Source organism: Rhinopithecus bieti, unplaced genomic scaffold (assembly GCF_001698545.2).
Source record: "Rhinopithecus bieti isolate Rb0 unplaced genomic scaffold, ASM169854v2 scaffold_69822, whole genome shotgun sequence".
NCBI lineage: Eukaryota > Metazoa > Chordata > Mammalia > Primates > Cercopithecidae > Rhinopithecus > Rhinopithecus bieti.
The window spans coordinates 340,573-353,931 of record NW_016826966.1 but is presented as its reverse complement, the minus strand read 5'-3'; the positions used below and the strand labels follow the sequence as shown (position 1 = coordinate 353,931).

General features: G+C 35.0%; 1 protein-coding gene across 1 annotated transcript in view; it reads right to left on the bottom strand.

The window, feature by feature from the left end:
- The window catches only part of PLA2G4A (phospholipase A2 group IVA), a 157,846-nt gene that overhangs the window by 130,297 nt on the left and 14,190 nt on the right, over window positions 1-13,359 (bottom strand). The window contains 1 exon segment of the mRNA XM_017863705.1: window positions 1,822-1,923. Within this exon segment, the coding sequence (XP_017719194.1) occupies window positions 1,822-1,854 (33 nt within the window). The 5' untranslated portion in view covers window positions 1,855-1,923.

Here is a 13,359-nt window from a genome sequence, read left to right as displayed (position 1 = left end):
TTACTGAGATAAAGATAAAAATAAGTAACATTTAGTTTTGGATGAAATTCATGGTTTGTTAATGGATTGGAAGACTCAATATTTTTTATCATATTATCTCTCCTCTGTAGAATCATTACATTCCCAGCAATTTTGTGTGCATGTGTGTGTAAACTGGCAAAATGAATCCAAAAATTATATGGAAACGCAAAGAACTAAAACTAGACAGGATATTCTTGAAGAAGAAAAAATTGGAGGATTTACATTCCCATATATAAAGACACATTTTAAAGCTACAGAAATTAGGATAGATTGGTGTTGGGGCAAACTACAGAAATTAGGATAGATTGGTATTGGGGCAAACACAGACTATTTGACTAATAAAACAGAAAAGAAACGAAGCCACACGTATATGGTTGCCTGATTTATAGGAAATCACCATTGCCATTCAAAGAGAATATGATGGTTATCAGTAGACTAAAGAAATAGCTTGTGACATATTCAAATAATGAAAAACCACATGGCAATGTAAAAGTGTGGAAGTGTGCTACTCACAACAACATGAATGAATCTCATAGACACAATGTTGACTGCAGAAATGTATATTAAGGTCAAAAATAAGGAAAACTTACCCATGATAATAGAGGTAAAATATCGGCTACCTTTGAGGCAAGTTATTGACTAGAAGGTATATGAGCAAGTCTTTCTGGGTACTTATAACCTGAGTGATGGTTTCATGGGTGGAATACATTTGTAAAAATTCATCAAGCTTAACAATTAAGATGTATGCACTTTATATATATTATACTTCAACTTATTAAAAAGAAGAGAGTCAGACAGAAAGAAGAGCTTGCTTAAGAAAACTGAGAAGTAACCAACAGCAAGGAACAGAAGAAACAAAACCAGAAAAATCTGAGAAGAGTTTCAAGAAAATAGTAATGAGCAGCAGAGTTGGACAGAAGGAGTGGTAGGACTGAGGAGTTTATTAGACTTAACACCACAGAGACCAATAAATTAGACCTTTTTGTGAAGTGGAAGGGCTGAGGCCAGATCAATGATTCAAGTTATGAATGGAGGGGACGAAGGGTTTACAAATAATTATAATACATTAAACTTTTTATCCAAGGAGGGCAAGAAAGAAGATGATATCTAGAAATGGATGCAGAGTAAGAAAACAGCATTTTATTTCAAGTAAAAATGAGGCTATGGATTACTCCTTAAATATCGATAAAACCTGTATCTACTTCGTATAAACCAGAGTTTCAAATGTTGAATTCAGCAAGGGAATCTCTCCTCTGTTTATTGACCGGAAGAGCGCATGTATACTTCCACTGGAGTTTGGAAAATTACATACTAAAATTTGAATTACTTAACTTTTTACTAAAACTAACCAACCATAGAAGAATTTATTTAAACATATCTAAGGGAAAGTTTACAGAATTAATTGCCCTGAAAATGCAAACCAAAATATAGCCCTAAACTCAGAGATTCTTTTACTTTTATTCTTCTTTCCACCAAGTCAAGCGAAGGGTGTAAACTATGCAGGCTGATGATCGCTAAGTGATAACAACATTTTTTATTGTTCCATTGTTATTATGGATGTTTGGGTATTTTTTTCCTTTCAAGTTCCTCTTTTCTGGAAACTTACAGTAATAAAATGAAGAGATAAATTAGTTTTATTATGTTCCGTAGCCTTTTTGTACCACATTAAGTTCATATGAGTTTAATAACAAACGCTGAAGTTGTCACAGTTTTACTTTACTAGCAAGGCCCTCAATACTCACACACAGAAACATATCAGTCCCACTCCAAGAAAGAATTCATAAACAGTGAATGACTTACTATAATGTGCTGGTAAGGATCTATAAATGACATTTTGGTTTCAATTACAGGAAATGTTTTCACACTTCAAAGTCTTCTTTGGCACTCTAGCGTCTTTAAAACCTACAAAATAAACAATGACTATTGTTAAGCTTCCTCTTGGATGCAGTTCTAAGAGTTAAACAATTATGAGTATGCGTCTTAGGAAGAAAAAGTCTATCCAAGGACACTAGATAGGTTGAGTTCCCTGTGTATACAAATGGGTTTCACACATAACTTAGGGAAAAGGTAAAGCATATTTTGATGATACTGTTTATTTTCCATATTTACTTCTTCAAATTTATACTGTGAATAATTATTAGGAAACTACGGGGCTTGAGTTGCTTTTCATTTGCCAAGAATTTTATGAGAAATATGTTGAAATTATAGAAAATTAAAATTATTTTTGAACTGTTTATATTATAATTAAGCCACATGTCATTGTTTTCTCAGTAGGGTCAGCAATACACAGATTCACAATAAAAAAGAAAGATTTTTTTCCTTAACTATTTGTTAGGAATTACAAAAGTACATTCATGTTGAATTTGAACTTTAGTAATGACATTTTAAAGAAATGTTTGTTCATTTGAAGACACCAGTTTAATTTGGAAGCAGTTAAATAAAATATTTTAATGGAAAATACTTTCTTTACTTTCTTTTATTCTTCTACAAGTACTCTTTGTTATTTAAAATCATAAAAAGGCTATTGTAACCTGAATGAACATTTAGCTATTCATTAGTACTCGAAGGCTTTGGAAATTTCATAACAAACATGTACTTATATTTCAGCCAGATTCTATCATAGTTACATTAATTTTGGAATACTTTTCAAATATTCTTATTATTTATCTGTTAATATGTAAATTAAAATGTTTTTATTTCAACATAAATAACATTTGTCATTAAATTGTAACGATCCTCTTTAACTCATCAGAACTTATTAGAAAATTATAAAAATGATTACCTGTTCATTGTCACAAACACAACTGCGATGTAACGATATGAGAAAGTGACTCCACCATTTTCATTATGATTGCGGTATCTTTTCCACTGCTTGGTTTCAACTGCTTTTTGATAATAACTTAAATGCAAGAAGGAAAGAGAGGATTGGAATGTTTTTTTTTTAATAAGTGGGATCTGCTAATATGCCCTTGATTGTTAAACTCGGTCTTCTTCTTATATTTTGGTTGAAAAAAATTGAAGCAATATTATATGAATGGTAAAATACCCATAATTCTCTATCATTAATAATTATAAAAAATAAGATCCTCCCCATTCTTCATTCTGGTCCATCAATCACCATTATTTAATACCGAACAAGAAAAAAAAAGTTTTTAGTAAAACATCTATTTACTTTCATCACTTACTTCTTTAAGCTCCTAAAGTACAAGTATTTTATCTTATCATGCATATTAATCAGGCTCGAAATGTATACAGCATTTTAAATCAACTTTTACATAAAATGAGACCAAACTATAAATTAGTTTATCATAATACATTACTATAATCTTGGTTTTGCATTTTCTTATTTTAAACCTAGTAGAAAAGTTTGCTGATAACATTAACCAATTATAAACTGCTTTAGTGCCATAGTTTGATCATTTGCTCAAAAACTCATGTTGAAATTTAATTGCCAATGTGATGGTATTGGGAGGTGGGGCCTTTGAGAGGTGATTAGATGATGAGGATTTCACCCTCATGGGTGGGTTTAACGCCTTTTTAAAGGGGCTCATGGAATAGGCTCTCTCTCTTAGCCCTTTTGCCTTCTGCCATATTTTAGATCCAGCCTTCCTCTCCTCTGGACAATGGCTATCTTGAAAGAAAAGAATAGCCTCACCAGGCACCAGAACTGCTGGCTCCTTGGCCTTGAACTTCCCAGTTTCCAAAACTGTAAGCCAATAAATGTATTCACTTTATTAATTACCCAGTGGGTCATGTTCTGTTATAGCAGCAGAAAACAGACTAAGGCACTCAGCTTTCACATTTCTGTTATTTTGGTTGACCTAGCTGCTATTGTCAGTAACTTTCAGGATTTTATTCCAATATCATCTTTCCAGTGAAGTCTTCCCTGACCTATTATTTAAAACTGGCAAAAACCCCTGCTTTCTTGTTTTTTGGCCACCTAATATCCACTTAGGTAGTTTTTGTTGTGTTTATCTGTCTCTTCTCCCTTCTTCATTAGAATATAAATTCTATGAAGGCAGGTTTTTTTGTGTGTTTCATTCATTGTGAAATTCCCAGTCCCTATGTAGGCACACATGGGCACTTAATACATATTTGTTAGATAATGAATGAATGATAGGATATATGTATACGTGTAAGAGGGATAATTTTCAAGCCCAGTTACACTAAAGCATTTTGCTCAAGTCAAGAGATGTTCATTTTCTATTTATCCACAAGTTGTATTACCCTCATCCCTCATTTTCTATTCTACTATACCATCTTACACTGTTAATCAATACCGACATGAATTTCTTTTACCTCTTATTATTTTTCCCTAATTAACTACATATACACACATCTTACAAACATGATTATCCATTTACTACTATACTGTACTGTGCCTTTGATTAGGCTCTAAGTATTTTTGAAACTATATTTTATCTTTAAAGGATGACATTATAAAACAATACAGGCAAAACTACAAAAGAGTAATTTTTACTCTGGTATTTATAGTTAAATTTATAATACAAGAAATATATATCTATATTGAGTGATATGATCCTTACAATTCAGCACTTCCCATTATCAGCATTTTCTGTGCTATTTCTATTACAACATTTTTAAAGTGATCAGCAATGACTTTCTACCAATATGACTGATGTTTTCATGCCAACTAAATTCAAAGTATGGGAACTACATCCGTTCCCAAGTCAGAATCCAGCTAATACTCTAGAGCTCTGGGTGGAACATATTTTTATGGATAATATAATATAAAATCATGTGCCTCATTTTCATCTTTACCATCCATATTTCCCTCATATCATTTTCCCTCAGAAGTGAAATAACTTCTTAATATGAAGCGTTCTATGCATATGATGGTCCACATAAAGCTCCTAGGCCCAAGAGCATAAGACCTTTAGATTTGCTGCAGTAGTGGTAATTCCTGAGAGGTTATGTTCTCCCTCTCCAGAAGCTGAAATGTCTATGTAGGACAATGCCAGGGCAGTACTATCAGGGATTCAAAGGATGAAGGAAAGCCAATTATTTTCTTTATTGAAGCAGCATAATTTGGTGAAAATACCATTGGATATGGGATCTAGAAAGACCTAATTAAAGCTCCAGTTTCATATTCTAAGATTCAGGTTGCTTGCTTGCAATGTGAATAACACTACTGTGAAAGGTACCTAGCCCATAATAAATATTCAATGCATGTGATTTGCTTTTAAGATGAAGATGACATAGACTTATCACTAATAACATTATATATTTACTTGAAAGATGTACTACCTGTTGTAATTATTGTTGTGACAGTAGAAAATCAGAAATTTTTTATATATTTGTCACTTACAAATAAATATCTACAATAGACCTTGTGTTATGCAAGGTGCTTGGGATCAAAAAAATGGTGAATCAGACAGGTATATAGCATGAAACTCTGTGGCCCTACAGACTTTATACTTGACTCTCTCCATGGTGGAACCTCAAAAATTAAGCAAGATTCTGGTAGTTATTCTCACCAAAGTTTTCTGTGTTAAAAACTGTAATAACGAGAATGGCATAGCAAAAGAGCATCTGCTGGGACTCACAGCCATTCCATTCACAAACAGTAGCTTCATACGAGATATTTTGTTCATTCAACAAACACATCTTTGCTATCTACCTAGTCTATAGTAGGCACTGGGGAAACAATAGTGAATAACGCATAGCTCTTACCTTGTAGAAACAAAATGAGACAATCTAGGGGTAGCAATAAATGCAGCCTACCCTGATTTTTCACGCATACATGTCGCTAAAAGTAGTAACACTTTTTATTATGATTAATGTCTCCAATTGGAAGGAAATCTTGAAACCTACTCTCCTGGGAAAATATCATCAATGAGTTTCTATTCTCTTAGTAGAAAAGTCAGAAATCCTTAACACGGTCTACAGTGGTGGCTTTTACACCTATTTATTGCAAACCAAAACAGAGAAAACTTTGCATACCACAATACAATACATAAATATATGCACAGACAAATATTTAAAATATAGAAGTAAGTTTCATGTGATACTTTTACTAAGTACAGTGTACTCTGATTTTAGTCTATTACTTTTGTTTAAATGCTGGTAACAGCCCACTGAATTGATTTCATGACTCACTAATAGCAATTTGAAGAATACTAGTGCAAAAGATTGCAAAATTGAATTTCTGTCTACTTCCTCAACCCCACACCACTACTCTCTCTTTTGTTTTCTATGTTAAAGCCATACTAGTTTTCTTTCCTTCAAATATGTCAAGCTCTTTCCCACTCAGGGCTATAACTTATCTCTTCTATTCATTCATTTAGTCAACAAATATTTAAGGCATAATTACCATGTGTCAAACATTGTTCGAGGGACTAGAGAGGTAAAAGTGAAGAGCTAGATACACTCCCTTCCCTCTTGGAGATTCCATCTCTAGAAAGCAATCAGAAAACAAGGAATCCAAAAAATAAAAGAAACAATTGGAAATAGAGTTGTATAAAATTATGGAAACAGGTAAAAGGCAGGAACAAAGAATAATTGAGGCTGAGTCCTAAAAAGGAGCTAGCCATACAGAGTGAGGAGACAGTGGGTTTAGAATATAATGTTCCAGGTAGGCAGTATGAGGAACTGAGAGAAGACACGTGGCTGATGAATGGTGAGCAAATGTGAAAGTGGCTTATGATGAGGTTGGAAATATAGGCAGTGGCAGATCATGTTGAACCTCTTAGGCAACTACTGTTTACCTAGCTAAATCTGACCCATTCTCCAGGATTCAGTTTCAGTGTCACTTCCACAGAGAACCCTTCCGTGACCTTCAAGTATATTTGGTCTGCCTGTTACTGGTTCCGTGTGTTCTCTGGACTCCTCCTTCAGGCCAATCCACTCACGCAACGTCTGCCTTTTCTGGGAGAACTAAAGATTCATTAAGTCAGTGGTCATATTTATCTTATTAATAGAGACATCCCTAGTGCCTAAAACTATGCCTAAAATATAGTAGGTTCAGAATAAAGATTTGTCCAATGGATGGATGGATATTATTCAAAGTAGTGCCAGGTTGATACATGAAGAAAATCCACAGAATAGTGCCACACCCTCTTTTGATGTTTCTCTTTCTTATTCCTAACAATTCTTAATGTCAAATGATGTTAAATTAGCTCTCTACTTATTTAAAAAAAACAAGAACAAGTGAGATTCCAGAGGGGGTGAAATTAGTACCCAAAATCTTTAGAGGAAATCTGTTGCTGGGATCCAAAGTTTAATGTCAGCAATTTTATTTCCTCTTCTCATTTCCAGCAACTTCATTCATAACCACTCTGTTCACCACCTATTATCCACTACTGTATCCTACAACAGGACTTGGATAGAGACTCTCCTGATATTAAATCCAAAGCAAATATGCTTAAGATAGCTAACTGTCCAAGTCTAGTTTCTCTCTCTCCCTTCTCTGCCCTCTCTCTCTCTCTCTCTCTCTTTCTCTCTCTCTCTCTCTCTCTCTCTGTGTGTGTGTGTGTGTGTGTGTGTGTGTGTGTATGTGTAAAACCACTAGGTTAAGAATTACAAGATAACTAGAGAGTAAACAAATATGACTCATGGCATTTAATCTCAAAGCAACTTTCTTTTGTTCTTTGATTCTATTCAGGGCTAACTCTCCTCCTACCTTGAAGAAACCTCAGGCAGCCTCAGAACTTTTCTGTTGACTTGAATATGAAAAGAAGAAAAGAAAAAGGAAAAGAGGAAAAGAAATAGCCCAGACACTGCAGACACTGAAATGCTGGGTTCGTTGAGTTAAAGTCTCTCTCCTGCTCAAGGTAGAGCTTGTTGCAGAAGAAACGGGGTGAGGTCATTGACTTCTCCCTTCCCCTGCCTACGGTCGAACTCTCCCAAGCTTGACAACTCTGGTTTTTAAATCCTTATAGTTGGAAAAGGATGTACAGAGAGTGAGAATAGGGGAAAGAAAAATATTACTTCGGCAGCACTTTTATAAGCTGGTTTTGTGATCTCTTGGCTTGGTACATGTTAAAGCTGAGTCTTTCTTTCATAGAGGCTTTTTGTGGATTCTTCTGAGATTCTCTGTTTTGAGGTTTCTTCCTTGTGTTCCCTGACATGCAAATGCATCTCTACTCCAGCTGGGGGCTTGTGTTTTTTTCCACAGCCCTAGTACATCTTGTGGTCCACTTCAAGTTTTCTTTTTCTGAGGTTCTTTCATTCTACCAGGCAAACGCCTTGTATAGAATTTAAAACTTCTTCCTAAAGTTCTCTTTAGTCCATGGACAATACTCATACATGTTTTCTTTCTTCCAGCAAACCCTGAGAATGTAATTACTTCCTAAATGAAACTGTCTATTCTGCTACTTGTGTCCTTTATATTTCCCAAGCATGACTAGGCACCAGCCTACTGCAGAAGACAAATATTAAACCCTCTGATGAGAGTTCTCAGTGGTCCTCTTAAGGCCCCTCTCTTGATTGGGGATTAGTAGGCATATTCCTCTCCAGATCTCTGCCCCAAGGGAAGAGGGGCTGTACTCACAGCAGTGCTTTCCAAAACTAAACAACAAAAAAAACTCTTCTGAAGCTCTTACCACATCTCTACTATTTCAATGCTTTTGTAACAGTGAAGCGGATAAGTTTTATATATTATATAAATGTCCTTGTCCATCTGCTTTCTTTAAAACCTAAAGAGTAGGATGTTTCACTATCCATTTTACTAGTGTACATCTTAAATCTTATGGCTTATGGTCTTGGCCAAAGCTTCCACTTTAAAGTCCAATACATAGGTGAACCGACTTACAAAATGACAGAACGAGGAATGTGGCAAATCCTCTCCCCGAAAAACAAACGCATTGACAAAATTGGGCAGAATTATCACAAACAACAATACACACACACACACGTATGAAAATAATAGCACAAAAGAAGGGAGATGGGATAGAGGTATACTGGACCAAGGAAATGACACCAGATCATTATTGAACCTATAGAAAGAAATACAGGGTGCCAGTAAATAAGCTCTTTCACACTTTCAAATATCAGATCAGTTATTTACCATTTCTCTGAAGCCTTTTCTATTTAACAGTAACAGTAAATATGTAGGTTAATATAAAATATTCTATATTATATTCTTCAAATATAAATATATGTAGATTAATATAAAATATTCTATAAACATTTCCTTTTCTTCTCTCAACTTCTTCAAAAGACATAGCATTTACATAGCAATAAATTATAATCCTATCTAATATATACAACAATAATAGCAAAAAGGAGAAGCGATCAGGGACTAGAACTACACTGCAGAAAAGTTTTTGCATTTTACTGGAATAAATGTATTATTGATATGAAGTAGACTATAACAAATTAAGGCATATAGTTTAATTCCTAGAGCAATCACTAAGAAAATAACTCAAAACTATAGTTAAAATATCAATAAAGGAATTAAAATGGGCCACGACAAAATAGCTATTTAATGTAAGGAACAGAAGAATTAAAAAAAGAGACATGGAAAACAGCAAAATGGAAGACAAACATCCAATCATGCTTCCAATAACATTAAATGTGAGTGATGTAACATTCCAATAAAAAACTAGAGGTTGTCACACTGGATAAAATTGAATGTGTATAAAAGACTAATGGAATCCAAATAAGGTTTGTAGTTTAATTAATAGCATTGTACCAATGTCAGTTTCCTGGTGTTGATAATGTACTGTGGTTGTCAGATGTTATACTAGGGAAAGCTAAATGAAGGGCACATGAGAACCCTGTAATATTTTTGTAATTTCTTATCTTAAATTATTTCAAAATAAAATTTACTTTAAAAATTTAATACATGTGAACAGATCTAATTTATATTTATAAATTTTATTACACAGTTATATCCAAGGGAAGAAACAAAGACATCCTATGAAGAAATTACTGAAATACAATCACTTCCTTCAGGGTAAAATCACTAGCCATTACTGTCAGGCAGTGGCTGCATTTTCAATTCCAGTTAGGAATAGACACCCGTCCTTTTTTTTTCCCTCTCTCTCTATAACTGTTAATAGTAGCAGCAGATATTTTAGGTTTCTGCAAAATTAAGGCATTTCTGTCCAACTAACCACATGAAACAGTAGGAAAATGTTTTTTGTCCCAGAATTAGCTCAGTTCTGGAAACCTTATTACAACTAGTTTGCACAACCACTCTCATGAATACTCCTAAAATAGCAGGGTTTTTGTTCCTTTGTTTCTTATAACTAAGCTAAATAACCAGTCTTGGTGAGTATACACAGTCTCTTAAGTCTGAAGTAAGAGATATGAAATTCACAGGGTTTTTTTTCTCTTTCTTTTTTTGCTTTCCCTGCCCTGTAATTAGAAACTTTCAGAACATGAACGAGAGGGAAATTTGGATAGACTTTTCAACAGATATTTCCCTATGCAATGTAACTGTTGGCATTCAATGAAAGTTTAATAGTGTGTGATCTTTCCAAAACGTTTAGTCATGTTGTCAAGGCAAGATAGACTTCTCAGGAAAATGAACAGAAACAAAAACCCAGACTAGAGTGTTTTGTCACTTCTCTCTCTGTGTACAGTGATATGACAAGAGGAAAAGGAGGGGATATTATTAGGGTTGTGGCATCTGGAGGAAAGAGGGATAGGATGCAAAAGATTCTTTTCGCTTTCTCTCCAACTCATTGTATAGGCATATGGAGATATTAAAAGGTTCAGCATTTAAGTGGCAGCAACTTCTCGACTGCAGCCAGAATGACCCAAGTTCTAGCTTGTCTCCTCCTTTCTCTATCTGCGGGATCCTGACCCTCAGTTTCCTTGTCTGTAAGTGGGGAAAATGGCCCTTAATCCTCACAGAGACCGTGGGATGATGAAATAAGAAAATCTATGTAAATCACCAAGCACCGTACCTGGAAGACCATAAATGTACAAATTAATCATTATTATTATTATTGTTTATGAAACTGGTGATGATTCCCCTCAAACTGCCTCAATTCAAACTGTTTCAACTCATGCAAGTCATTAGTCATTTAATTCTATAGGGAGTTTTTGTTTGTTTGTTTGTTTGTTTGTTTTGACAGAGTCTCATTCTGTTGCCCAGGATTGAGTGTAGTGCTATCTCAGCTCACTGCAACCTCCGCCTCCTGGGTTCAAGCAATTCTCATGCCTCAGTCTCATGAGTAGCATGGACTACAGGCACCCACCATCACGCTCAGGTAATTTTTGTATTTTTAGTAGACATGGGTTTTCACCATGTTGGCCAGGCTGATCTCAAACTCCTGACCTCAAGTGATCCACCCGCCTTGGACTCCTAAAGTTGGAGGATTACAGTGTGATCAGGTGTGGCCTTGGCCTCCCAAAGTGGGGGGATTACAGGAGTGAGCCACCGCACCCGACCTCTGCGGAGATTTCTAAGAAATTCAAGTAGGCAAATTTATTGAGCACCTTTTATAAAGACCAAGTACATTTTCATATACAACAATAAATTTTTAATAGAAACACTGATGTTTTGATCCATTAACATTTTTAAAAGTAGAACACATTTGGACACTAACTTGTCTGCTGTCAAATTCAAAGCTTTCTCCATTACACTGGATATGGAACATATTCTAAAAGCAAACAGAGCATTATATTACTATGTTTCCATCATCATCATTCTTATAATGATATATAGTTACTAAGGCATCACTAAAGTTTTAAGCTTTTAAATTAATTTCATAGTGCTTTTTTGGTAAACCAAGGCTATACAAAGAGTTTGATATTGCCAACCGTTACAAAGGAATAAAGAAACAATAGGAATTCAGATGGGTAAATGAGCTGCTTTATATTAAAAGTGTCTCTCAAACCATACTCTCAATTTACTACAGGAACACCTCCCTATTCCCAAAGAAATGTAAAAGCATGACTCCAGACACAAAGGCACAGAATAATTAACTATGTCTGTTTCTTGAGCCTGGAACCCAATGGTATGGAACCTGCCACTAAGTCCCACAGTAGTAACAGGTGGTGCCATATGGCTGATATTCATACTGTTACTTTTAAGATTTCCCTCTCCATTTGTATTCCTAAGTCACAGCTTCTTAATCTATCAAATATGTATTCTTGAAAGCTCATTATAATTACATAGACAAGTATATATGAAATACCTACTAGAGTTTCAGAGAAGGTAGAGATTGCAGTGGTTTAAAGTAGAAACGGCTTCAGAGAAAATGGTAAGTAACTGATCTGACACTTGAAAATGTGAAAGAGCTTAGATCTATAGTAAGAGGAAGAGGAAACATTTCCTCTAGGAAAAGGCCACGACATTGGAGATACTCCATCCACCTCAGGCTCTCAACTGATGCTGTCCTTACCCACACCTTCTCTGCAGGATCATGTCCGCCTGTCATTCAGGGTTCTGCATAAATTCACTCTCTAAAGTCAGTCATCTCTTAATGTATCTATTAGATTAGGTCCCTTGTACCTTTCCTTGAAATCTCTTATCACAATATTGTATACTAGACTACCATTATACATGTGTCAGTCTCCCATAGCTGGGAGCAGCACAAAGGAAGTTCTGTCTTCTCCCTGTATTCGTTTGGGCCCAGAGTGATAATTCAGTTACTATTGACTAAAGGATGAATACGCAAACTGGGGAATTTGCATGATGTACTGGACAAAACTGTCTAGATAATAAATGTGCTCTTATCTTAAGAAACAAGAAGAAGTAGATTACATTTATAGAATCTAGAATGTGAAACTGGAATGTATCTTAGCAGTTGCTAATATGAATACTTAATTTTGAAAATCCACACTTGTTAAACATTTCCCAAGTACTTTAAGGATTTATATATATGATCTCATTTATTTTTTATAAGATAGGGATTACTATCACTAATTTTGAAATTTTAAAAAAAACAGGTTTTGAAAGGTAAGTAATCTGTTTAACTGACAATGCAAACTAAGGCAGACTCCCACAACCAGTCTCTACCAAAGAATAATTGTCTCAGGAAGAATAAGAAAGTTCCCAGGTCATCTGGGTTAACACGGGCTGAGCTGGCCCTAGAATCCTCTTTCTACGTCATTTTTTTCACTCTACAAAAGACCCTGAAGCACATGCAGAGTTTCTGAGAAATTATACAATAAGCAATAGAGTTATTCGAGTCTTAGCAGGGAGGTGGCATGATGAAAGTGGCACTTTGTGTTAGTTTACGAGGGTTGCCATAACAAAGTATCACAGACCGAGTGGCTTAAACAATGGGAATTTATTTTCTCACAGTTCTCAAGGTTGGAAGTCCAAGATCAAAGTTTGGCAGCTTTGGTTTCTCCTGAGACCTCTCTCCTGGGCTTGTAGATAGGGGCTTTTCGCTGTGTCCTCACATGTGCTTTCCT